Below are 26434 nucleotides of genomic sequence, written 5' to 3' on the forward strand. Positions count from 1 at the left end.
AAAATATACATCGGCGGTCTTCAAGGAGTTAAGGGAACCTGTCACCCAATTCACACAGGAGGACCCGTAACTGCCATTTTGGTCTCCCATTGAAGCTCAGCCATAGAACAGCTATTTCACTATATACTGCAATGTGGTTTTGCATTATATCATACTAGCTATTGAACCCCTTCTACGCCCGGGTGGCGGGCATTTATATTGGTATATGGTCTCCATCCTGGTATGTGCTGCTCCATCCTGCGTCCCCATCCTGTCATGTGCTGCTCCATCCTGCGTCCCCATCCTGTCATGTGCTGCTCCATCCTGCGTCCCCACCCTGTCATGTGCTGCTCCATCCTGCGTCCCCATCCTGTCATGTGCTGCTCCACCCTGCGTCCCCATCCTGTCATGTGCTGCTCCATCCTGCGTCCCCATCCTGTCATGTGCTGCTCCCATCCTGCGCCCCCATCCTGTCATGTGCTGCTCCCATCCTGCGCCCCCATTCTGACATGTGCTGCTCCCATCCTGCGCCCCCATTCTGACATGTGCTGCTCCCATCCTGCGCCCCCATTCTGACATGTGCTGCTCCCATCCTGCGCCCCCATTCTCACATGTGCTGCTCCCATCCTGCGCCCCCATTCTGACATGTGCTGCACACATCCTGCACCCCCGTTCTGTCATGTGCTGCTGCCATCCTGCGCCCCCGTTCTGTCATGTGCTGCTCCCATCCTGCGCCCCCATCCTGTCATGTGCTGCTCCCATCCTGCGCCCCCATTCTGACATGTGCTGCTCCCATCCTGCGCCCCCATTCTGACATGTGCTGCTCCCATCCTGCGCCCCCATTCTGACATGTGCTGCTCCCATCCTGCGCCCCCATTCTCACATGTGCTGCTCCCATCCTGCGCCCCCATTCTGACATGTGCTGCACACATCCTGCACCCCCGTTCTGTCATGTGCTGCTGCCATCCTGCGCCCCCGTTCTGTTATGTGCTGCTCCCATCCTGTGCCCCCGTTCTGTCATGTGCTGCTCCCATCCTGCGCCCCCGTTCTGTCATGTGCTGCTCCCATTCTGCACCGTTCTGTAATTTGCTGCTCCCATCCATATGTCCCATACGCTGCTCCATAAAGGTTTATTGCCCCATAAGATGCTCCATAGTATATGCCCAGTACACTGCTCCATAAAGGTTTATGGCCCCCATAAGATGCTCCATAGTATATGCCCCGTACACTGCTCCATAAATGTTGATGGCCCCCATAAGATGCTCCATAGTATATGCCCCGTATGCTGCTGCGATATATAGAAAAAAAAAAACAACATACTAACCTATCGTCGCTGAGCACCGAGTGCTGGGGGGCCTGAGCAGGCAGGGACACCGGCACGCTGTGGGGGTCAGGTGCCGGAGTCGCCGCTAGCTCAGGCCCCCGACACTTGCTATATTCACCTTGCCCTGATCCAGCGCTGCGTGCCGCTCCGTGTTCCGGGTCCTCTGGCTGTGACTGTTCAGTCAGAGGGCGGCGCGCATTAAGCGCGTCATCGCGCCCTCTGAACTGTGAACGTCACAGGCAGAGGACCCGGAACATGGAGCGGCACACAGCACTAGAACGGGACAGGTGAATATTGCTTATACTCACCCTCCTGGCACGTCCCTGCTATCCGTTGGAGATCGCGGTGTGCGTTCAGTACTTACGCATACCGCGATATCCTGGGAGCGTATTTGTTTTAATATTCAAAAAAAATGGGAATAAAGATTCAGTATCGTTGTGACTGAATAAGTTGATAAAATATAAAATTAAAATATACATTGAAGGAGGGAATCGGAAAACCAGAATTGTGAGTTACGAAAAAAAAAAAAAATACACAATTAAGTGCAATCAACATGGCGTATCTACCCCAAATTGGCACCAAACACCAAAATCCGTAGCTCAGAGTCCTAAAAAACAAACAAAAACAAAACAAAAAAAAAAGGCCCCTCAAAGCATCACAGCACCACAATGTGAAAGTGTACAGGTGTGAGAAAATAGCCACACTGTTTTTACAAATCAGTTCTCTCGCACCCCTGGAGCACACCCAAATAAACCACTGACAGCGACAACTGGAATTACCCCTATGGATTTCGACTGGGGAACATACTGACGTTACAATATTACATTGTGAAGAGACATACCTTGTAGCTTCCAAGCTTTTCTTTGTTCTTCTTTGGCAACTTGCTCCATGTCTTTATCATATATGTAGTCTTGACACATAAAGCAGTATATACCCCCATACAACAAATCTATGGCTGAAGAAGAAAAAAATTCAAGAAGTTGTAAGTAATGTAGGAAAAAAAAATACTTTTGAATACTACTGACAGATAAGATTGGCTAAAATGTAACTATTAACACAGGGGAAGTGTGACCCATTATAGAACGGTTCAATTGTGGGGCATGGAATGGTTACATATACAACAACAATTAATAAAGGGGGCTGGTCAATCACTGCGTTTTTAAAGGGGTTATCCACATTTGTTTACTTTTATTTAAATGTATGCCATTGGGGCAAAGAATCGCTTTCCTTAAAAATGTTGCGCCGTTTGCCTCCTATGGCTGCTGTGTTACAAGGTCTATTGCTAAGTGGAGAACGAGGTATCGGGTCGGCCACATTATCTTTATTTTATGAAATGGATCTGTTGAGAACATGATTTTGCAGCACTTACTGTTATCTAGACATGACTGTTCTCCTGCTCCTGTTACTGAAAACCTCACATGAGAAAACTGCTTTTCTACTGGAAAAGACTGATGGACATGTGTGGTCACATGCTCTTCCACCAGCTCCATTGTATGGACCAGCGAGCTGTGCAGTCTGTGCGGGAAGCTGCAGTGACCGGAGCAGGAGGAGAACCAGTCATGGCGAGATAACAGCAAGTCTCCTGGATTTTCCTTTAGATTTTTATCAGTAGCACAGAGGATCCGCTTATTCCATTTAGTCCTGGACCCGCTTAACATGTAGGAACCACCACTAAACCAATCAGTAACTAAGGCGGAGCCAGCGATTGGCGGAGCAGGAATATCCTTCTGTGCGGCCAGGTAGGAGAGACCAGCGCAAACGAGGGAGTGAATGAAGAATCGGTAGTGTGACTATTGCTTGCTATGCCACTCAGCCTTCTAAATAAATCACACTTCTGCCACACTTCTCTCTCCCTAATGCCTAGCAACACAACATGTGCTGAAGTGATGGAAAAAGCCAACATGACGTTAGTGAAACGGATCACAGGTATACTTATCCCTTCATCTCCCAAATCGACAACTTTTTTAACCCCTTAAATGTCCAATTACTGATATCAGTCATTGGACGCCTCCCCCTGCTTTGTGTGGGCTCCGGCAATGAGCCCGTACCTTTTCTGGCACATGACAGCGGATCTGATCAGCTGTCATGTGCCCCTGACAGCTGTGGGTGGAGTCGTGATCCATCTGCGGGCTGTTAACATGTTAAATGGCGCTATAAAAAAATGGAATCGCAAAAACAGAAATACCCCTGGTCCTTAAGGGGTTAAGCAGAAGGCCAACCATACATTCTTTTAGCTATATACACTACCGTTCAAAAGTTTATGGTCACTTAGAAATTTCCTTATTTTAAAGAAAAGCACCGTTTTTTTACAATGAAGCTAACATTAAGTGATTCAGAAATACACTCTATACATTGCTAATGTGGTACATTTATTCTAGCTGCAAACGTCAGGTTTGTAACGCAATATCTTCAAAGGTGTATAGAAGCCCATTTCCAACAACCGTCACTCCAATGTTCTTATGGTACTTTGTGTTTGCTAACTGTGTAAGAAGGCTAATCGATGGTTAGAATATCCTTGTGCAAGTATGTTAGCACAGCTGAAAACAGTTAGGCTGATTAGAGAACCTATAAACCTGACCTTCCTTTGAGCTATTTGAGAATCTGGAGCATTACATTTGTTGGTTCTATTAAACTCTCAAAATGGTCAGAAAACAAAGAACTTTCATTTGAAACTTGACAGTCTGTTCTTGTTCTTAGAAATGAAGGCTATTCAATGCGAGAAATTGCCAAGAAACTGAAGATTTCCTACGACGGTGTGTAGTACTCCCTTCAGAGGAGAGCACAAACAGGCTCTAACCAGAGTAAAAAGAGAAGTGGACAACTGCACAACGGAGAAATAAGACAAGTACATTAGAGTCTGTAGTTTGAGAAATCGATGCCCGACAGGTCCTCAACTGGCAGCTTCATTAAATACACGCAAAACGCTAGTGTCAACATCTACAGTGAAGAGGCGACTCCGGGATGCTGGCCTTCAGGGCAGAGTGACAAAGAAAAAGCCATATCTGAGACTGGCTAATAAAAGGAAAAGATTAATATGGGCAAAAGAACACAGACATTGGACAGATGAAAACTGGAAAAAAGTGTTATGGACAGACGAATCCCAGTTTGAGGTGTTTGGATCACACAGAAGAACATGTGAGACGCAGAACTGAAAAGATGCTGGAAGAATGCCTGACGCCATCTGTCAAGCATGGTGGAGGTAATGTGATGGTCTGGGGTTGCTTTCGTGCTGGTAAAGTGGCAGATTTGTACAAGGTAAAAGGGATTTTGAATAAGGAAGGCTATCACTCCATTTTGCAATGCCATGCCATACCCTGTGGACAGCGCTTGATAGGAGCCAATTTCATCCTACAACAGGACAATGACCCAAAGCACACCTCCAAATTATGCAAGAACTATTTAGGGAAGAAGCGCAGGCAGCTGGTATTCTATCTGTAATGGAGCGGCCAGCGCAGTCGCCAGATCTCAACCCCATTGAGCTGTTGTGGGAGCTGCTTGACCGTATGGTACGCAAATGTGCCCATCAAGCCAAAACAACTTGTGGGAGGGGCTTCTGGAAGCATGGGGTGACATTTCTTTAGATTACCTCAGCAAATTAACTGCTAGAATGCCAAAGGTCTGCAATGCTATAATTGATGCAAAGGGCAGCTTTGCCATCTAGAGGTAGCCCAAGAATAATCCATTTAAACAGGCCTACTTTAAAGGACCGATCGACTCCATGCAAGACTATCGGCTGTCGTTTTCCTGCCTGTGTACACGGAGTGATGATGCCCTTCTGAACATAGCACAGGAACGCCAATTGGTGGCTTGTCTTTACTGATCAAGTTAATTTGCAATCTATTAAAGATAATCACATTTCAAGACTTATGGGTCGGATGTTGACGTGCAGTGTAGATATCTATAGGGGGCACGACAGTTTTCTTGCCTCTGGACGAGAGCCAATTTGTTTACTTCTACTCAGGGACCATACACCCATGCTATTGCCACATGGAAATTTGGTACTTCTGAGAAATACGAATGCAAAAAACTCAACCAAACACTGACATGAGAAAGTGGCCAAACTTGATTCTTAATGATAATTTACTACTGGGTGAGATGTAGGCGTCATGTAACAAAGCTTCAGTTCCCACCAGTAAAGGTATAGGAGCACATTTTGAAGTGTTGCATTTTTTTTTCCACGTTAGAGGCTCATTATTTGGGTTAAGACGGAACGGTTGTACAGCATGGTATAGGGAAAGAAGCTGAGCAGAACAACACAGGTGTGCTGGAAAAAAAAATAAAATCAGCATAAGTAATTCATTAAAGGGAACCTGTCTCCCTCCCCCCCCCCCCCCCCAACTAAAAGCCACCTTGTGCAGCAGTAATGCTGTATTCTGTGAAGGTGGCTCTTTTTGGGGGGGTCCCTTCCAACGCTGCAATATCACTTTTTATGATTTGCCAGCCATGCCTTTAGTCTGTCCGGGGGGGGCATGTCTTTTCCCCCGGACACAAACACCTCCCAGCCATCGCTCGTCCCCTCCGTGCTCTGGGTGCTGCCTCCTGTGCCTTCATTAACGTCCCCGGCGCCTGCGCTGTAAGTTCCTTTTTCGGGTATGCACAGTTTATGCTGCCCTTTGCCTCACATCACATGATGGGAACTTACAGCGCTGGCACCGGGGGCGTTAACGAAGGCAGAAGAGGCGGCATCCAGAGGGGCTGAGTGATGGCTGGTAGGAATGTGTGTTCATTGGGAAAAGACATGCCCCCCGGACAGACTAAAGGTATGGCGGGCAAATTATAAAAAGTGATATTGCAGCGATGGAAGGGACCCCCAAAAAAAGAGCCACCTTCACAGAATGCCGCATTAGTGGTACACAAGGTGGCTCTTTTAGTTAAAATAAATTAAGGGGATCGCAGTCCAAAATGCAAGAAGAGTCCTCAGAAAAAATAATATCATATAGTAGAGTAATCTGAGAACTACTAAAAGTCAATGCCAGAAAAATCACCTGATCACCACAGCGGCGTTTTTCCGACTCACATGGCCCCATCTTCAGCTTTGATCACTATACCGCCATACAGATAATCACCTTGACAAAGGCCCCATAGGCTGAAACGTTGGTGTATAGTATGACTAGTCATAGTATTGAATAATAAAAGATTTTTCTGGCATTGACTTTCAGTAGTTTTCAGATTACTCTTAGTTAAAACCGCCAGAGGGGGGTGACCGGTTCCCTTTAAAATCCCTGGAGTTTGTATACATGAGTCCAGCAGGTGGTCCTACTCAGTGATTGACATGTCATTGCATGCAGTCATGCAGGGACCACCCACTGGACTCATGTCTACCAACACCAGGGATTTCAATTAATAAAATACAAGTTCTATTCGAACTTTCCCAACAAAATTGTTCAGCAATCTGATTGTCTCCTTCTGCTCTATGACATGCTGCTCACTGATCAGATCCCACTTTCAATATGCCCAATTCCGGGAAATACTGCAATTCTATTTTACAGGCCCAAGCAACTGGGGTAAATGGCATTTGCTGAAAATTTGAGAGAAGACTAGGGTGGTGGTCTTTTCTAAGGGAAATCGGCAGGGTTAATACACCTAGATCGTGACAACCCCCCCCAAACAAGCAATATAACAATCCACACTGGTATACTGGCCAGACGCATTTTACAGTCCACGGTCACCACTCACCTAGATTGTGTCTCTTGACTTTAGCGTGCTCGTGAATGTGTTTCTTCGTGAAACAACCAAAGAACACGCAGTACAGGCAAGAGTGTAGTCTGTTCAGGTGGGCGCCACACATGTGACAAATGCACGACTTGGCCTGTCAACGAAACGTTCCAGTGTCAAAAACATAAACGCAATCTTATACAAAAAAATAGAAAGCAGGATGTTTCAATTACAAGCCAACAGCAATGACAATCAGTCGTGAACATACATGTGATACAGTGACAGAACTCTTATAGGAAGACATTTGACATTAACGAGGAATGGGCTTTTTTTCCCCCTTTATTATTTCAGCTGAGTCTGGATATAGTAGAAAAGCCCCACTGAAAATGTAACGGGGGTGACAGTCATCACTGTGGTAAAGGGTTAATAGTCCAGTGATAATGGCAGGGACACGCACAGAGGTATACTGCTCTGCGCTACAGAAAACATGGCCGATCCACACTGGAGGGATTCCCATGGCAACCCCACTGTGGAAGTCCTGTATCCACGCTGGGTGGACCGATGCTCACACTGCGCATCACAGCAAATATCACGCTGTGGACAAACATTCCATGTAACATCTGACACGTGGGTGATCTTTGATGATCCTTCCAAGGAGCCGTATTAGAAAGATTAATTGGCCAACTTTAACCCTTTTGATCAGGACACAAACTATGGAAGTGGTGTTAAAATAAAGGGAGACAACCCCCATCATGGACACCAATGATCTAGGACAGATGTCTGTATGAGCGGCTTTCCTTTTGGTAAATTTGAGCAGTTGGTGCATTACATGGACGACCACCATGTAATAGTGCATAAACCTTTCTGGATGGCTCTAGCGTCACTGCCAAAGTCATGAGGCGGTCTATGGCTGCAAGGAGACCACCCAATTAAGGGGTATCATAACTAAATGCCTGACGTGTCAGATATTTTGTTTGGTGGTGATGGTGGGGTGTTCACATGCAAAGACCTCAATGATCTCAAAAACAGTGCCTGCACCCATCAAGATGTTAACATACAGGAAGTTTTTACAGTAACACAATGTTGCATCGGAAAAGATGCAAAAGTTGCAATATGAAACAATGCTTTTAGGGGGATGAGGGGTGGGGGAGGGTGTCGAGTTTAATCATGCAAGGTCTATTATGTCAGGCAGCGGACAGAGGCCAAAATTTGGATTCCATTATCTGTTTTTACAATGTTACACAGCAGCCATCAGACCTGCAGCCTCTTGTCGGATTGTCTTCCTCATGAACGAATATGCCTGACACATACAAGCACTTCGCCTAACTGCAGATATTAGAAGCCGGCTAGACTAGACATTAGAAGAAGGAACAAATGAAGACTCAAATGGCTACAACAAAAAGCCACAACCTGTTACCAATGAGGCCCTGTTCACACACAGGTACAATGGGCTAGCATTTGTAATGGCAAGATAGCCATGATCACTATAAATTGCATGCAGCCTGTAGTACTTTGTCCAGCTCTAAACTATTCTATGCCATCTGTCTTTTTTTTCCCTATTTTATTATAAAGGACCAAAAAAAAAAAAAAAGATAAGGCGTCAGTCTTAAGGCTAAATTCACACTAGGCGTTTTTGCAGCTTTTTTTAATGCACATTTTCAGCTGTGGTTTACAGTACCAGCAAAGTCTAAGATTTCAGAACTCTTTTGCACACAGCTTTTTTTTTGTCTTCAGGATTTTATGCTTTGCATGTTTTTTTGCACAATGGAGCTTGTCGCTTTCAGCATTTTGTCACCCATCGAAATGAAGGAGTGGTGAAAAAAAAAATGCAGGCATCAGTTTTGCAGCATTTTTTTGTACCAAAACCTGATTCTATAGAATAGGGCTTTTTTTCAACATTAACCTTATCAGCAAGCACAAGAGACAAATTGAGCATGGCAAAATGGCAGCAAAAAAGGCAAGAAAAACCAAAGGGGAAAAAAAAAAAACGCTGAAAAAAATGCATAGTATGAGATTACCCTTAAAGGGACTCTGTCACCTGAATTTGGAGGGAACAATCTTCAGCCATAGGGGCGGGGTTTTCGGGTGTTTGATTCACCCTTTCCTTACCCGCTGGCTGCAATATTGGATTGAAGTTCATTCTCTGTCCTCCATAGTACACGCCAGCGCAAGGCAAGATTGCACCTTGTGCAGCCGTGTACTACAGAGGACAGAGAATGAACTTCAATCCAATATTGCAGCCAGCATGCAGCCAGCGGGTAAGGAAAGGGTGAATCAAACACCGGAAAACCCCGTCCCTATGGCTGAAGATTGTTCCCTCCAAATTCAGGCGACAGTCCCTTTAAAGGGACCCTGTCAGCAGATTTTGCCGCTATAAGAAGTGTCCACTGCCTTTCAGGGCTTATCTACAGCATTCTACAATACTGTATATAAGCCCCGGATCCGACCTGCAAGTGAAGAAAAATAAGTTTGATTATACTCACCTGCAGGGCGATCCGATGGGTGTCGCAGGTCCGGGGCCTCCCATCTTCTTGTGACGCCTCCCTCCTGCTTCTTCATCGCTCCCCGGAATCGGCGCCCCTGCCCGGTTGAGAGCAAAGAGCAAAGTACTGCAGAACGCAGGGGCCGGGAAACGTTAGAGGCCCAGCGCCTGCGCACTGCAGTACCTGGGTCTGCCTTTAACAGGGCAGATAAGTGTGCCTGCGCAGAAGCGCAATGCCAGGGAGCCATGAAGAAGCAGGAAGGCAGCATCACAAGAAGACGAGAGGAGCCGGACCCGCGACACCCATCGGACCGCACAGGACCCACCCACCCCCCCTCCCCCTGGGTGAGTAGAATATAACTTATTTTTCTTCACTTGCAGGTCAGATCGGGGGCTTATATACAGCATTATAGAATGCTGTAGATATGCCCTGAAAGGCAGTGGCCGCATCTTATAGCGGAAAAATCTGCTGACAGGTTCCCTTTAAGTTGTCCTGAACAGAACTCCAACATCCTGTTTATAAGCACCCAGCTGCCCCACATTGCTAAGGAAATCTATACTCCACGCTGTATGCTAATCGGTGTGGCCGGGGCGATGTGTGGTCTGTGCTGACGTCTCCTCAGTCTTCCTCCTGCTTGGATTGACTTTTCTGACATCTTCTACATCAGCCACAGTCTGTTCAACTCTCACAGCTGCACAATAGAGAGCAGGAGCTGCGCAGGCGCAACAGACTATGGACGATGCAGGAGACATGAGCCACATCAATTAAAGAGGGCCGGCAATGGAGGGGAAAGAGGCACTGAGAACAGAACGGTAGCACCCAGACCGGACCGATCAGCATACGGCACAGGAGGATTGTACAGGGATTTTCTTAGATGTGTGTGGCAAGCCAACCTAAAGTTGGTGGATTTGGTTTATATATGGAAAACCTGGTGACAGGATGCCTTCATATAAGCACACTCCAATCGTCTTTACTACAAGAGTAGCCCAATAAATATCGGATACAAAGTTACCTTCCTCTTCCGGGTTTCCGGCGTCCCGCTCCACACAAAGCACTGGTAAATAGCGCGCAGGTTCTGCTTCCAATTATCCACTTTAAAGCTGTTCACATGGGAGCAGCCGGCCGGACTCATGACAAACCCACATACACTCTCTCGGGGTGGGGGTCCGAAGACACAAAAGGTTGCTCTCCGGAGAGGAGGAGGACAGGGCCAGATGCCCCGCCCTCCTCCTTAAGCAGTTTGTCCAAACTTTTGGTGAGAAGTCTATCGCCGACACATCAATACGGCGGTGTCCTGCAAACAAGCAAGAGAACAATATTAAGAGACATAAAAAGTCAGTGATCAAACTTCAGAAACTAAATAAATCCCAATATAGAATATTGTACATCTGTGAAGGTGTCGGAGACTGCAGCAATTTCCCTTACTTATTAGTAACAACCAACATGGCGCCTGAACACAGCACTTCTGTCTGCCGGCTGCCCTGAGATTCAGGTATACTACAAATGGTGGCTCAATAATCCGTGAATGACAAATCCAAACTGCAGACACACCAGAGAACATATACCGGGCAAGTAACAAACAGCCTCCTCTAGAAATTCATTTATGATGCTCAATACCAACTATATACAATGTACATGAGTGGATAATGACATGTACATTGTATCTTATCCACATGTATCTTATCCACACATGTTCATTGTATATAGTTGGTAATGAGTGTCATAAATGAATTTGTCCATTGGATAGGATTACATGTATGATAGAGATTGATATATATGTTATAACATTTTCATCCAAACTGTAGCCACTGTAAACTGTGTATTTTGGCCTGTGGGGGGTTGCCTATGGCTTTATTATAAGCCACCAGGGTTTTCTATACGTCATGTTTATGACTTTTTAAATGTTTTTACTGGTATTTGTATGTTGTATATTCAATAAAAACCTTTTGTATTGTGCGGTGATCCCTGTTATGGTCTGTAGCTTTTTCTTCGTATTATTGATAATGTGTTTGTACTGACTTCAGGTGTATCCCCATATATATTGTGTGGTTCCCGCCCCAAAAACTTTTTAGCTCCATATGTGTAAACAGCAACACAAATGTCCCAATGAAAGCAGCGCGAGGCTGTTTGTGGACTAAATCATGGAATACTGTGAAAACCATGTAAGAAATAAAACAAAAAACGAATACAATCACATCTTCAGTTTTAAAAGGAGTTTATCAACCTTACAATTTTATTTTTGACACGTTATTTTAAGTCCTGATGCCTCATGAAGGCACTTGTTAACACTCATTGAGAAAAGTGCCTGTTCTTCCAGGTCCCGCGAGGCCGTATTGACATGATGTTACCGCTGCAGCCAATCACAAGAGGCACTGTAACCGTAGCAGTGTAAATAAGTCTATGCTACATTGCTGAAAGAACAGAGACTGATGGGGAACCAGGGAAGCCTTGGCATTGGATTGCCAAGGTATACCACATATTGTCTTTCTATGGAATGCATAACCATACTTTGGAACGCTTAAAAAAAAAAAAAAAAAAAAGTAGGTGGCTAAAATATTCTTTTAATGTTCCCTCCAAACTGTAATCACAGATTAGCAGAAAAGTTGCTTACAAAGAAACGGACACAGCAATGCACAACTACCCTGCTTCTGACAAGATAGTAGAGATGAGATATTACATGATGTCTAAACCCAACAAGATTTCTTAATAGTTCTAGAATTCATATTATAGCCTAGAAAGAGCAGTGCAAGCAAGCCAACCAGCGCCATCATATTCCGCAGTGCGTTACCAACATCATCATCACTGTCCCCATTGGGGCTCACAATCTCAATTCCCTGTCGGTGTGTCTTTGCAAAGAGAGGAAAGCAACAGTGCTAACCACTGAGCCACTGTGAAGCCGGACACAGCCAATATGCCTAGTATTCACCTGTAGCAGTACTGGATGATGTGGATCATAGGATTCCAAAGAGACATTTACCTGCCTAAATTCAGACTTTGATTCATGCCCACCTCAGTTTGGGCTGCATGAATCAGATGACAGGTTCCCCTTAACATCATGGCAAAAATCAAAACAAGTCAGCCAAGACATCAGAAAAGAAATTGTGGACACTCGCAAGTCTGGCACATCTTTAGGAACAATTGCCAAAGACTTGGAAGTCCCACGCTCATCTGTTCAAATGAGAATACGCAAGCTTAAAACAGCCATCATACCGTTCAGAAAGAAGATGCGTCTCCTAGAGATTGTCATTTTTGTAAGAAAAATAAAATTCATTCAGGAATAAAAGCAAACATTATAGTGAAAATGCTGGAGAAAACAAGCAGAAGACTATCAATAAACATTAAAATGTACCTTGTATCAACTTGACCCAAAAGACCACTTTGTGAGAAAAGAAGCCACTACACCAAAATCTCCATAAAAAGACAAGTTCGACTGGGTTCACATTGCGTTAAGTGCAGTCCGCTGACAGCATCCGTTACATAGCGGCACTAACGCTATGTAACGGATGCGTTAGCGCACTCATTGACTGCCATTATGTAGCGCATCGCTAACGCATGTCATAATTGGCATGCGTTAGTGATGTGCCGTCTTTCTGTGACGTACCCTCGGACGCAGTCTGCAGCGTTTTTGGGTCCGTCACCGCTAGCACAGATAGAGCATCTGCGCTAGCACGTTCGCATAAACGCAATCTTTTTCGGCACTTGCGTTAATGCAGTCCGTCAGCGTATGCGCTGAACGGACTGCAATTAACACAATGTGAACCTAGCCTTACAGTTTGCAGCTGCACATGGGGGAAAAATGTCCACTGGTCTAATGAAACAAAACTCCCATCCCCCCACACTGACTGCTGTGAAATTAATTTGAGTTGTTTGTAATCAGTCTGCTCTACGCCATTTTACACAGTAGCAGCAGTGACCAGGGCTGAGAGTAGGACTCATTACAAGTTTCACCCTGAAGAAAGCCTGTTCTAGGCTTATTCAGGGGGGATTGTTTTCTTTACCCTCCTACATGGGGCACTTTACTTAAGATTGGTCAATGTCAGGCAGGAAAAGGAACACACGGTCTTTCAAATTAAAAAAAAAAAAACTCTGGCAATACCCACTCATCACAAGTTATAACCTAAACCTCACAAGCTAATCTCCACAACAGAGAGGAGAAAGTAAAAAGTAGATTTCATTCCACCCCACGGCCACTCTTCTGTAATGTGGCCAGTTTAACAAGCACAAATCTGTGAAAGGGCCTTTCTAAAAGACAATACTGCCAAACCAACCGTGTATACGGAAACCTCGGAGCCACAGGGAGGGTAAAGAGAAGAAAATGCTGAAATAAGTCGTGGTCTCTGGCATTATCCTGCCATTCACATTCTTGAGAACATAGTACTGATCTTAGCTGACCGAGGCGAGGGGCTGACTACTAGGATTAAATGTCAGCAATTGGGAAACCGGCATTAATGAATCTAGCCAAGGCCTTCAGCTGTCAGAAGACCGCGACAACCATTACTATGGCATTAGCCATAGTTCAGCATTTATTTCTAAACTGTGCCGGAAAAAAAATAAATAAGATGAACTCTGGTTGCTGCGGGCAACAAGGCCCATTATAGGCTCACACACCACATATAATGTCACCTGGAGCATCACCATGAGCAGCCGATGAGCGCACAGGTAGAGGGCGGCCAACTCCACCACCGCACCAGTCAATAACTATTTTTAGCATGTACACAGCTCCCTTTCATCTGCTGCTGCAGGATTTTACTCACAGTGCTCCACAATAATCCAGCAGATAAATAACCCGGCTCACCGCCTCCCTCAGGGGCTACGAAAAGCTGAGTATTCTGTGCAGTTCTTACCTTTACAAACAATGGAAACCAACAATTCCCGCCAAGTCATGTGGCTCAATCCCCGAGCATTCGGACAGCTGTCACAACTCTCGTTAGAGGCCATGACGCCAGTACGTGTCATCCAATTTACTAAAGCAAAAAATCCATCAAGTGCCAATCGCACACAGAAAAGAGTAGAAATTTGGGGAAATATTCAAATGAAAATTCACCGAGGAGAAACCCAACTTGAAAATATATTAAAATATAACTTTTACTTGATAAAAAGTGAAATGAACACATACCACCACCAACGTATCATATAGACACTGATAGAAAATACCTAGGGAGGTGCCTGTCCCTATGATATACTGAACTTACCCTAACAGCGGAGGTTGGCACCCTGGATCCTGCGCACTGGCGCCCCCGATCCTCGTAGACTCACCCTGCTGGCCCTGTCGACCGTATTCGGATCAGGGGAGAGGAGACAAGACACAAAGATAGATGGAAATGTCAGAATTTGTGGCACTTGTAGGTTTATAGGAGTCAATCTTTGGTTGGAAGGTATTGTGTGTCTATTCATCCCTATGATCTTCAAGACTACCTGACAGCGGGGGTTGGCACCCTAAATACAGCGAGAATGGAGCCCCCAGTCCTTGGTGGCTGTCCCTTCTTAAATGTAGTTTTGTAGGAAAAAATAAAATAAACCGTCTTTTAGAACCAGCTTATCAATGTGTATTTTAGGTGACTGGAAACACATCTGCTACTTCCTCTGAGGTTAACATGGCACTAAGCACTTTATTAGAAAATCTTTTATGTTGTTATTATTTATTATTATAGCACCATTTATTCCATGGCGCTTTACATGTGAGGAGGGGTATACATAATAAAGACAAGTACAATAATCTTAAACAATACAAGTCATAACTGGTACAGGAGGAGGACCCTGCCCGCGGGGGCTCACAATCTACAAGGGATGGGTGAGGATACAGTAGGTGAGGATAGAGCTGGTCGTGAAGCAATTTGGTGGATCGGTGGTTACTGCAGGTTGTAGGCTTGTCGGAAGACGTGGGTGACAAATCTATTGCCAAACTCAACACATTGTAATTTATACATATATGGTCTTTCCCGTTATTTTACTTTTTGAGTGACAACATCAAAACCTACATCACTATAGTAGTTGATATAACTTTTTCCTGCAAAACTACATTTAATAAAGCACAGAAAGGACAGCCACCGAGGAGTGGAGGCGCCATTATCGCTGTATTTAGGGTGACAACCCCCGCTGTCAGGTAGTCCAGAAGATCATAGGGATGAATAGACAATACCTTCCAACCAAAGAATCCCTCCGTGGTAATTGACTCTTATAAACCTACAAGTACCACAAATTGTGACATTTCCATCTATCTTTGTGTCTTTTCTCCTCTCCCCTGATCCGAATATGGTTGACAGGGCCAGCAGGGTGAGTCTACAATGAGCGGGGGGGACCAGTGCGCAGGATCCAGGGTGCCAACCTCCGCTGTTAGGGTAAGTTCAGTATATCATGGGGACAGGCACCTAGGTATTTTCTATCAGGGTCTATATGATACTTTGGTGGTGGTTATATGTTCAGTTCACTTTTAATCAACTAAATCAAAGTTATATTTTAATATATTTTCAAGTTGGGTTTGTCCTCTGTGAATTTTCTTTTAAGCTAAAACTCACCTCCAAAAAGATCCTTCTGCCCCATCTATCCACGCTCATCCCCTACGGCCAAGTGACTACTTCCAGGTAGGTAATCAATAGGACTGGCTATTGCACCAACCACAGTGTCAGTCACCAAGCATGCACAGGAGAGCAGCCCTCCCAGGACTGAACTAGATGCTGGTAGGAGGGCTCCTTCGGCAATCACTCTCATCCCCTACAGCCAAGTGACTACTTCCAGGTAGGTAATCAATAGGACTGGCTATTGCACCAACCACAGTGTCAGTCACCAACCATGCACAGGAGAGCAGCCCTCCCAGGACTGAACTAGATGCTGGTAGGAGGGCTCCTTCGGCAATCACTCTCATCCCCTACAGCCAAGTGACTACTTCCAGGTAGGTAATCAATAGGACTGGTTATTGCACCAAAGTTCCAGTCACCAGCCATGCACAGGAGAGTAGCCATCCCAGGACAGCACTAGATACTCGCAGGAGGGCTCCATCGGCAATCACAACCTACAGCCAAGTGACTACTTCCAGGTAGGTAATCAATAGGACTGGCTATTGCACCAAAGTGCCAGTCACCAGCCATGCACAGGAGAGTAGCCATCCCAGGACAGCACTAGATACTGGCAGGAGGGCTCCATCGGCAATCACAACCTACAGCCAAGTAACTACTTCCAGGTAGGTAATCAATAGGACTGGCTATTGCACCAAGCACAGTGCCATTCACCAACCATGCACAGGAGAGTAGCCATCCCAGGACTGCACTAGATGCTGGCAGGAAGGCTCCATCGGCAATCACGACCTACAGCCAAGTAACTACTTCCAGGTAGGTAATCAATAGGACTGGCTATTGCACCAAGCACAGTGCCATTCACCAACCATGCACAGGAGAGCAGCCATCCCAGGACTGCACTAGATGCTGGCAGGAGGTCTCCATCGGCAAGTGCATTGACGTGGTTGTCAATGAGATACACATTTCAGATCTGAAATTCATATTAGGAACAGAAAGAAATTTAAGTACCTATGTAGACTTCAGGTAGAAATTGAGATTTTCTTCTCTATCACTCACAGCAAGCAATTCATTAAAGTGACACTTCAGCCAGGTCTATAGTGTATCCGGCACTATGTGGACTCCAGAAAAGGCTAAAACTGTGACAAAGAGCACTGATCATAAAAAAGTACTCAGAGCAATTGCCAGCCCTCTTGTATTTCTTTGTTCTCTTCAAAGTTAAGCGTTGACAGTGGTATTGGCTGATAGTTATGCCCCTGAATGAACAGTCAGCCAAGATATTAATGTGGGGGTCCAGAGAGTTGTCAGCAGAGCGTTTCTCTAATGGTCAGTTTTAAAGAACTCAAACTTGATGTCTGATGAGTAGCATCGTGCTCCCCCTTGTGTGCCGACAGGTACGAAATTTCAGACAAGACACGTGCCTGATGTACTGGTATTGTGTGGGCTCCAAACCTACAAAACATTAAATTGATACCATCACAATCCTGTCTGGAGAAACATCTATTGCTGCCTAAAGTATTCAAAATATAGAGCTACTGGACTAAGTCTCCTTAGCTGCATTGTACAAATAGCGTCACCTGACCCACAGAACTGGTGTTATTGGCATTGTCTGTATGTGGTCACCAGCTGGACGCTGCGCCTTCGTTGTGGAAGCACTTAAAGGGCCTTAGTGACCTGCATATCCTGCCCTCTACTGACAGGAAAGACAAGAAATATGGCGCACATATGAAGAATGCAGCAGACTGCAAGATCCTAGCCGACTTATATTCCGCAAAGTGCTAAGAGTGTAATAAAAGCCCCTTCATTGATGTATGTGGTAGTGGATTTTCAGTGCGGAAAGCGCCTGGTGAACCCTGATTTCTGAACACGACTAAACGCAGTTTGCTTCTTTTAGCTGGTGTTACAGCTGCCAATCATAGGGCACGTGTTAAAATACAATAAATAGATGGAACTTTGGTACTGTGTGTTGTCCACGGCACCAGCCACTACCACCCTGCTGATGGCGATCTCCACCAAAAACATTTACTTCCACTATACTGACAGGTTATTTATAAGCGAAAGGGATCGAGCAGCCAGACAAGTCCTCGTCCTATCACTGCCATGATTTTTACCACACCATGCAACACTCCTCACATCCACTGCAGGTATGGCCGGGGCTATTACTGCACAGACCACACATAGACACTAGTGTAAGAGCCACATGTCGTATGTAGGGTGCAGAACACCATGGGGCCGAAACATCAGGACATCAGTCATTACGAGCCACATGTATAATTCCTTGTGAAGCCGTTCCTTATTAGTGAGGTCACCGCAAAACCTAAACAGCTCTGACAGCAGCAGCATCGCAATGCCACCGGGGTACTGGCATCTCAAGCCAGCAGGGTGCGTGCCCAAGATAACTGAGGACCATAGGAAAACATCTCTAATGTGGGTTCTGCAGATTTCTCTCAAACGTTTATCAATTTGACCTGTGTGCCCACACATTGCACCCACCCACTGTGCCCACACCGCCCACCCACTGTGCCCACAACGCCCGAACCAAATGATCCATTTGTATAAATGATGGCCTTCAGCGTGCGGATAATTCACTGTGCAGGTAAAGAAGTGTTTAGCAACCTCCACCCCACTATCTGCAATGGTGACCGTGTATGTAACTGGTAAACCATCAGGATGACAATGATCGTCCTTGGTGACATGGCCGTGTGTTCATCTGATCATTTTTCAACTTCACCTCAAAACCTTACACCTTGTCTGCACTTCATCAGAGGCATCAGAGGACAGGTGTCTAATACAGCAGCCTGCATGCCCTGCGGAGTTCCCTCCCCGCTCCCAGCACGCTCGACGACACTGGCATTACAGCACGCTTTCGGAGCTCCCGTCCCATGTTCCTGGCATACTCTGCACTCCTGGCATCATGGCATGCTCTGCGGAGCTCCCACCATGCGCCTAGCATAGTCGCAAGCTTCACGCTCTTAGCATTAGAGCAGCAGGCGTGCTCCTGGAACCATCGCACACTCTGCGCTGTTAGCATTGTGGCAGCAGGCGCACTCCTGGATCGCCGCACGCTCCACACTCTTAGCATTTTAGCAGCAAGCACGCTCCTGGCATCACTGAAAACTCCTGGCAAAACCACATGCTCCGCATTCTTAGCATTATAGCAGCAGGCACGCTCCTGTCACCGCCATGCGCTCCACACTTAGTATTATAGCAGTAGCAGCTCTCCTGGATCACTGCACGCTCCGTGCTCTTAGCATTATAGCAGCAGGTGCACTCCTGGCACCACCGTACACTCCGCGCTCTCAGTATTAAGGCAGCAAGCGCGCTCCTGGATCGCCACACACTCCGCTCCCGCTCTTAGCATTATGGAAGCAGGTGCGCTCCTGGATCACCACACGCTCCTGGATCACCGCACACTCCGCGCTCTTAGCATTATGGCAGCATGTGCACTCCTGGATCGCCACATGCTCCGCACTCTTGGCATTATGGAAGCAGGTGCGCTCCTGGATCACCGCACACTCCGCGCTCTTAGCATTATGGCAGCATGTGCACTCCTGGATCGCCACATGCTCCGCACTCTTGGCATTATGGTAGCAGGCGTGCTCCTGGATCACCGCACGCTCCTAGCACCACCGCACACTCCGCGCTCTTAGCATTATGGCAGCAGGCACGCTCCTGGATCGCCGCACGCTCCACACTCTTCGCTTTATGGCAGCAGGTGCGCTCCTGGCGAGCCCCGCACGCTCCGTTGCTCCTGGCACCGCCATGCTTCTGGCATCATAGCACGCTGGTACCCCCGCAAGCTCCGCGCTCCTGGCATCACAGCACGTTGGCACCCCCGCACACTCTGCACTCCTGGCATAACACGCTAGCACCCCTGGCATCATAGCACGCTGGCACCCCTGCATGCTCCGTGCTCCTGGCATCATAGCACGCAGGCACACCCACACTGCACTCCTGGCATCATAGCACGCTGGCAACCCTGCATGCTCCGCGCTCCTGGTATCACAGCACACTGGCACACCTGCACTCCTGGCATCATAGCACACTGGCACCTTTGCATTCTCTATGCTCTTGGCATCATAGCAAGCTCTCCTGGCACCATAGTACGCTGGCACTCCGCACTCCTGGCATCACAGCACGCTGGCACCCCCACGTTCATGGCATCATAGCACACAGGCACCCTCGCGCTCATGGCATCATAGCACACTAGCACCCCTGCACACTCCGCGCATCATAGTAAGCTGGCACCACCGCAAGATCTCCTGGCACCCCCGTGCTCCTGGCATCATAGCACACTGGCACCGCCGCACATTCCGCGCTCCTGGCATCATAGTAAGCTGGCACCCCCGCACTCCTGGCATCATAGCACACACCGCGCTCCTGGCATCATAGTAAGCTGGCACCCCCTGCACTCCTGGCATCATAGCACACTGGCACCGCCGCACACTCCGCGCTACTGGCATCATAGTAAGCTGGCACCCCCCGCGCTCCTGCCATCATAGCACACTGGCACCCCCGCACACTCCACGCTACTGGCATCATAATAAGCTGGCACCACCGCAAGATCTCCTGGCACCCCCACGCTCCTGGCATCATAGCATACTGGCTCCCCTGCGCTCCTGGCATCATAGCACACTGGCACCTCCGCGCTCGTGGCATCATAGCACACTGGCACCCCCGCGCTCCTGGCATCATAGCACACTGGCACCCCCGCGCTCCTGGCATCATAGCACACTGGCATCATAGCACACTGGCACCCCCGCGCTCCTGGCATCATAGCACACTGGCACCCCCACGCTCCTGGCATCATAGCACACTGGCACCCCCGCGCTCCTGGCATCATAGCACACTGGCACCCCCGCGCTCCTGCCATCATAGCACACTGGCACCCCCGCACACTCCACGCTCCTGGCATCATAATAAGCTGGCACCACCGCAAGATCTCCTGGCACCCCCACGCTCCTGGCATCATAGCATACTGGCTCCCCCGCGCTCCTGGCATCATATCACACTGGCACCCCCGCGCTCCTGGCATCATAGCACACTGGCACCCCCGCGCTCCTGGCATCATAGCACACTGGCACCCCCGCGCTCCTGGCATCATAGCACACTGGCACCCCCGCGCTCCTGGCATCATAGCACACTGGCACCCCCGCGCTCCTGGCATCATAGCACACTGGCTCCCCCGCGCTCCTGGCATCATAGCACACTGGCACCCCCGCGCTCCTGGCATCATAGCACACTGGCACCCCCGCGCTCCTGGCATCATAGCACACTGGCACCCCCGCGCTCCTGGCATCATAGCACACTGGCACCCCCGCGCTCCTGGCATCATAGCACACTGGCACCCCCGCGCTCCTGGCATCATAGCACACTGGCTCCCCCGCGCTCCTGGCATCATAGCACACTGGCACCCCCGCGCTCCTGGCATCATAGCACACTGGCACCCCCGCGCTCCTGGCATCATAGCACACTGGCTCCCCCGCGCTCCTGGCATCATAGCACACTGGCACCCCCGCGCTCCTGGCATCATAGCACACTGGCACCCCCGCGCTCCTGGCATCATAGCACACTGGCACCCCCGCGCTCCTGGCATCATAGCACACTGGCACCCCCGCGCTCCTGGCATCATAGCACACTGGCACCCCCGCGCTCCTGGCATCATAGCACACTGGCACCCCCGCGCTCCTGGCATCATAGCACACTGGCACCCCCGCGCTCCTGGCATCATAGCACACTGGCACCCCCGCGCTCCTGGCATCATAGCACACTGGCACCCCCGCGCTCCTGGCATCATAGCACACTGGCACCCCCGCGCTCCTGGCATCATAGCACACTGGCACCCCCGCGCTCCTGGCATCATAGCACACTGGCACCCCCGCGCTCCTGGCATCATAGCACACTGGCACCCCCGCGCTCCTGGCATCATAGCACACTGGCACCGCCACACGCTCCTGGCATCATAGCACACTGGCACCCCCGCGCTCCTGGCATCATAGCACACTGGCACCCCCGCGCTCCTGGCATCATAGCACACTGGCACCCCCGCGCTCCTGGCATCATAGCACACTGGCACCCCCGCGCTCCTGGCATCATAGCACACTGGCACCCCCGCGCTCCTGGCATCATAGCACACTGGCACCCCCGCGCTCCTGGCATCATAGCACACTGGCACCCCCGCGCTCCTGGCATCATAGCACACTGGCACCCCCGCGCTCCTGGCATCATAGCACACTGGCACCCCCTCGCTCCTGGCATCATAGCACACTGGCACCCCCGCGCTCCTGGCATCATAGCACACTGGCACCCCCGCGCTCCTGGCATCATAGCACACTGGCACCCCCGCGCTCCTGGCATCATAGCACACTGGCACCCCCGCGCTCCTGGCATCATAGCACACTGGCACCCCCGCGCTCCTGGCATCATAGCACACTGGCACCGCCACACGCTCCTGGCATCATAGCACACTGGCACCCCCGCGCTCCTGGCATCATAGCACACTGGCACCCCCGCGCTCCTGGCATCATAGCACACTGGCACCGCCACACGCTCCTGGCATCATAGCACACTGGCACCCCCGCGCTCCTGGCATCATAGCACACTGGCACCCCCGCGCTCCTGGCATCATAGCACACTGGCACCCCCGCGCTCCTGGCATCATAGCACACTGGCACCCCCGCGCTCCTGGCATCATAGCACACTGGCACCCCCGCGCTCCTGGCATCATAGCACACTGGCACCCCCGCGCTCCTGGCATCATAGCACACTGGCACCCCCGCGCTCCTGGCATCATAGCACACTGGCACCCCCGCGCTCCTGGCATCATAGCACACTGGCACCCCCGCGCTCCTGGCATCATAGCACACTGGCACCCCCGCGCTCCTGGCATCATAGCACACTGGCACCCCCGCGCTCCTGGCATCATAGCACACTGGCACCCCCGCGCTCCTGGCATCATAGCACACTGGCACCCCCGCGCTCCTGACATCATAGCACACTGGCACCCCCGCGCTCCTGGCATCATAGCATACTGGCTCCCCCGCGCTCCTGGCATCATAGCATACTGGCTCCCCCGCGCTCCTGGCATCATAGCACACTGGCACCCCCGCGCTCCTGGCATCATAGCACACTGGCACCTCCGCGCTCCTGGCATCATAGCACACTGGCACCTCCGCGCTCCTGGCATCATAGCACACTGGCACCCCCGCGCTCCTGGCATCATAGCACACTGGCACCCCCGCGCTCCTGGCATCATAGCACACTGGCACCCCCGCGCTCCTGGCATCATAGCACACTGGCACCCCCGCGCTCCTGGCATCATAGCACACTGGCACCCCCGCGCTCCTGGCATCATAGCACACTGGCACCTCCGCGCTCCTGGCATCATAGCACACTGGCACCCCCGCGCTCCTGGCATCATAGCACACTGGCACCTCCGCGCTCCTGGCATCATAGCACACTGGCACCCCCGCGCTCCTGGCATCATAGCACACTGGCACCGCCACACGCTCCGCGCTGCCGGCAGTGAGGATGCAGCCTCCATACACGGCACCTGCGCCCCTGATCGTACATGGAGCACGTCCCCACACAGGGCTCCTCAGTGCCCGTCCCCTCAGTACACGGCACAGGCAGGGCACAGGCTGCAGTGCCCATTGTACTGGCCGTGCAGCAGACACGCCCGGAGGTGCAGACACCTCAGTGCCCAGCAGCCCTGCACCGCCGCCACATTGTGCCCACGGTGGGGATGCTACTGGTCCAACATCCGCCCTCCCTCGCAGGACGGTACAGAGCCCCGGCCCCGCGCTGCCCTCCGCGTCATGCCCACACTCCCATACCTGCTCCGTGCCCCGCACCTCCACCCTGGGGGTCGCTCCCCGCTCCCTCCTCCTACTCGTGTCTCCGCCTCACCCGCCTGGGATGCAGACAAAGCGCCTGACGCCACTGCGCTGCGCACAAGGAAGAGGCGCCTCCGGTCCCGGCCGCTCCACGCCGGACAGTAACCCGCTCCTCAGCGCGCTCCCGGCGGCCTCCTGCTAGCGCTGAGGCTTTCCCCGTCTCCCCAGTCTCCGGAGGCGAAGCAGACCAGGAATCCCACCTCTCCCGCCGGCCGCGCCACACGACGAGGAAAGGCCGCCCTCCTCCCGGGGCATTCCAAGCCAAATCACCTAGTCATTGGCTGCACAGCTTGCCATTCTGCCGAGCCCCGCCCACTCTGCCCCTCACCATGGCGTTTTGCGCACTCAGGGGGCGTGCCTAACCGTCAATCATAACTGCTGGTTCCGCCCCATGTGACGGCACAGTTATTGTCTCAGCCGTTGATTGGCTGGAGGACACGTCACTCTTAGAGGCGTGTTTTTTCCGCGCTAGTGTGCACGAATGATTGGCAGAAGGAGTAGTCTATCGCTAGCGAGGCTCACTGCCGGGTCCGCCCCCTGCTGGCGCCGCTAGGTCACTTCCTCCCGGTGTAGTCACCTCCGTAGTGTCCCGCAGGGAGGAAGTGTTGTGGATGTGAGCAGAGCGGGCGCTCATTGGCTCGTGTGTGGAAGGATGTGATTGCTGCGGGTGGGAGAGCTCCCAGTACAGCAGTGACCCCTGCAGGACCGGTGCTGCCTTACTATATGGCCAGTCCTTCTAATGGCGGACCTGTGGGGCTTCTGGCCTTGGTATCAGTGCAGACAGCGCATTATCCTGCGTTATTGCTCCTCACTGGTCACCAGCACTGTAGTATGGAGACAGCCAGCTGTGGACAGAGCCGGACCTCTGCGAGCAGGGGCACAGACACAACTGTGTGGAAATTAGAGGGGTTGTCCATGTGTGGGACGAATGTGTGCTGTCCACGCTTCCCTGATGGGCAGTCATGTGAGCTCGGTGCATGCGCTTTACACGCTGGCAGCCAGTTGCCCACCGGACGCCTGCGCGGCTCTCCCGTCAGTCCGCAGTCACACAGGGCTACTGCAGACTTCTAGCCCAGCCTGGACCATGAATGTACGGTGCTCCCCAGCCAGTGACACTCCGGGATGCCCCTTTAGTAACGGCTCGGTGTGTTCCCAAATCTATTGTGATTGGTGGATCCTGTGTCATCAGCCGCTTACAGAGGAGTAACCCTGCATTGCAATCCTCAGTGATAGAAAAACTCTAGGCCGGGATCACACATACGCGAGATCCGGCTGAGTCTCGCAGGTGAAAACCCAACTCTGGCGCCGGCACTCCGGAGCGGAGCGTGCAGCCGCACAGCAATACATGGAGCCACACGCTCCACTCCGGAGTGCCGGTGCCAGAGCTGGGTGTTCACCTGCGAGACTCAGCCGGATCTCGCGTATGTGTGATCCCGGCATAAGGGTACAGGATGGGGCCCTAAAAACGAGCCAGGGGCCAATGAGAAAATAACCCCAAAATTTTTTTAATACAGATCGTGATATGAGAAAAGTTACATAAGACAAAACATGATTCAGAAATGAGCCCTTCTCTGATGGAGCATTTCCTTGATATCTGTCCTTTTACTCTGTGGCTTTTCACTATAGATTAGCACCTGGGGTGAAATCTGCTGTTAATCCACAGCATTGCTGCATGTAGTCCACGGGATTGGATGTGGATTTCGCTACGTGGGATCAGATCTATGGAGACCCCTCTGTGTTTATAGCATCTGCAGTGGGCCAGCAAGAGAATGTAAAGCCCCCGATCAAGAGGAGTAAGGGGGCTCGGGAATATTGGACTTAGTCATGAAAGCATGAATTAGGCACTGTGTATGTCTAAAGCCGGCGTCACACTCAGCGTATGAAAATATGGTCCGCTTTTTACGGCTGTAATACGCCACAAAATTCCAAAAATGGTGATCCGTATGTAATCCGTAGGCAAGGTGTGGTCGCGTATTTTGCGCATGTAATGTTGCGTATGTAATCCGTATGCCCACCGTAATGCGTTTTTCACGCAACCTGACAAAATGGACATTTAACGGTTTTTGAGGCTGAAATTCATTTAAATCACCATCATCCACCCTATTTAAGGCCTCTCCAACAGGTGGCACCCTCCCATATGGCCATTTTGTGGTTGTGCATCTGTTGTGTTGTGGTAACGTTTGCACCATGTCTGACCACCTGCAGTTCACCCCAACGCAGCGGGTTTTGTTTAACTAGTTATTGTCTCGTCGGTTTGGCCAGCCATACCCTGTGATTGTGGATCCGCGAAGGAGGAGAAGATTGTGGGTGCGTCCTCTTCTGACTAAACGCCTCACTAAAGGCCATTTTCATCGGCTATATACAGCTCTGCGGGAACATCCTGATAAGTTCTATCTCTACTGTCGCATGACGATCAGAACATTTGACAGATTGTTGGAGATATTACGTCCAGGAATCACCTATCTGGACACAAGGATGCACAAAGCCATCTCCGCTGAGGAGCGTCTTCTCCTAACCTTACGGTATGTATTCTACATCCTCACATACTGTATGTTGATGATCTTTTTTTATGTGTTTGTTTCTATCAGG

At 49.8% G+C, this 26434-nt stretch overlaps 1 protein-coding gene across 5 annotated transcripts in view; it reads right to left on the reverse strand.

Moving 5' to 3' along the window:
- The window catches only part of USP22 (ubiquitin specific peptidase 22), a 119920-nt gene extending 95807 nt beyond the window's left edge, over nt 1-24113 (reverse strand). Inside the window, exons 1-5 of one of the 5 annotated variants that reach the window (XM_069733917.1) lie at nt 23859-24071; nt 16962-17402; nt 10454-10735; nt 6980-7112; nt 2145-2258 (exon numbers count right to left, since the gene is read on the reverse strand). In XM_069733917.1, the coding sequence (XP_069590018.1) occupies nt 2145-2258; nt 6980-7112; nt 10454-10573 (367 nt within the window). In that variant the 5' untranslated portion in view covers nt 10574-10735; nt 16962-17402; nt 23859-24071. Of the gene's footprint in view, nt 1-2144; nt 2259-6979; nt 7113-10453; nt 10736-16961; nt 17403-23785 lie in introns of all 5 variants that reach the window. The other 4 variants (XM_069733918.1, XM_069733920.1, XM_069733916.1 and 1 more) reach the window with 4 other exon arrangements.
- Nucleotides 24114-26434: the final 2321 nt, after the last annotated feature.

Source organism: Ranitomeya imitator, chromosome 7 (assembly GCF_032444005.1).
Source record: "Ranitomeya imitator isolate aRanImi1 chromosome 7, aRanImi1.pri, whole genome shotgun sequence".
NCBI classification, from domain to species: Eukaryota; Metazoa; Chordata; class Amphibia; order Anura; family Dendrobatidae; genus Ranitomeya; species Ranitomeya imitator.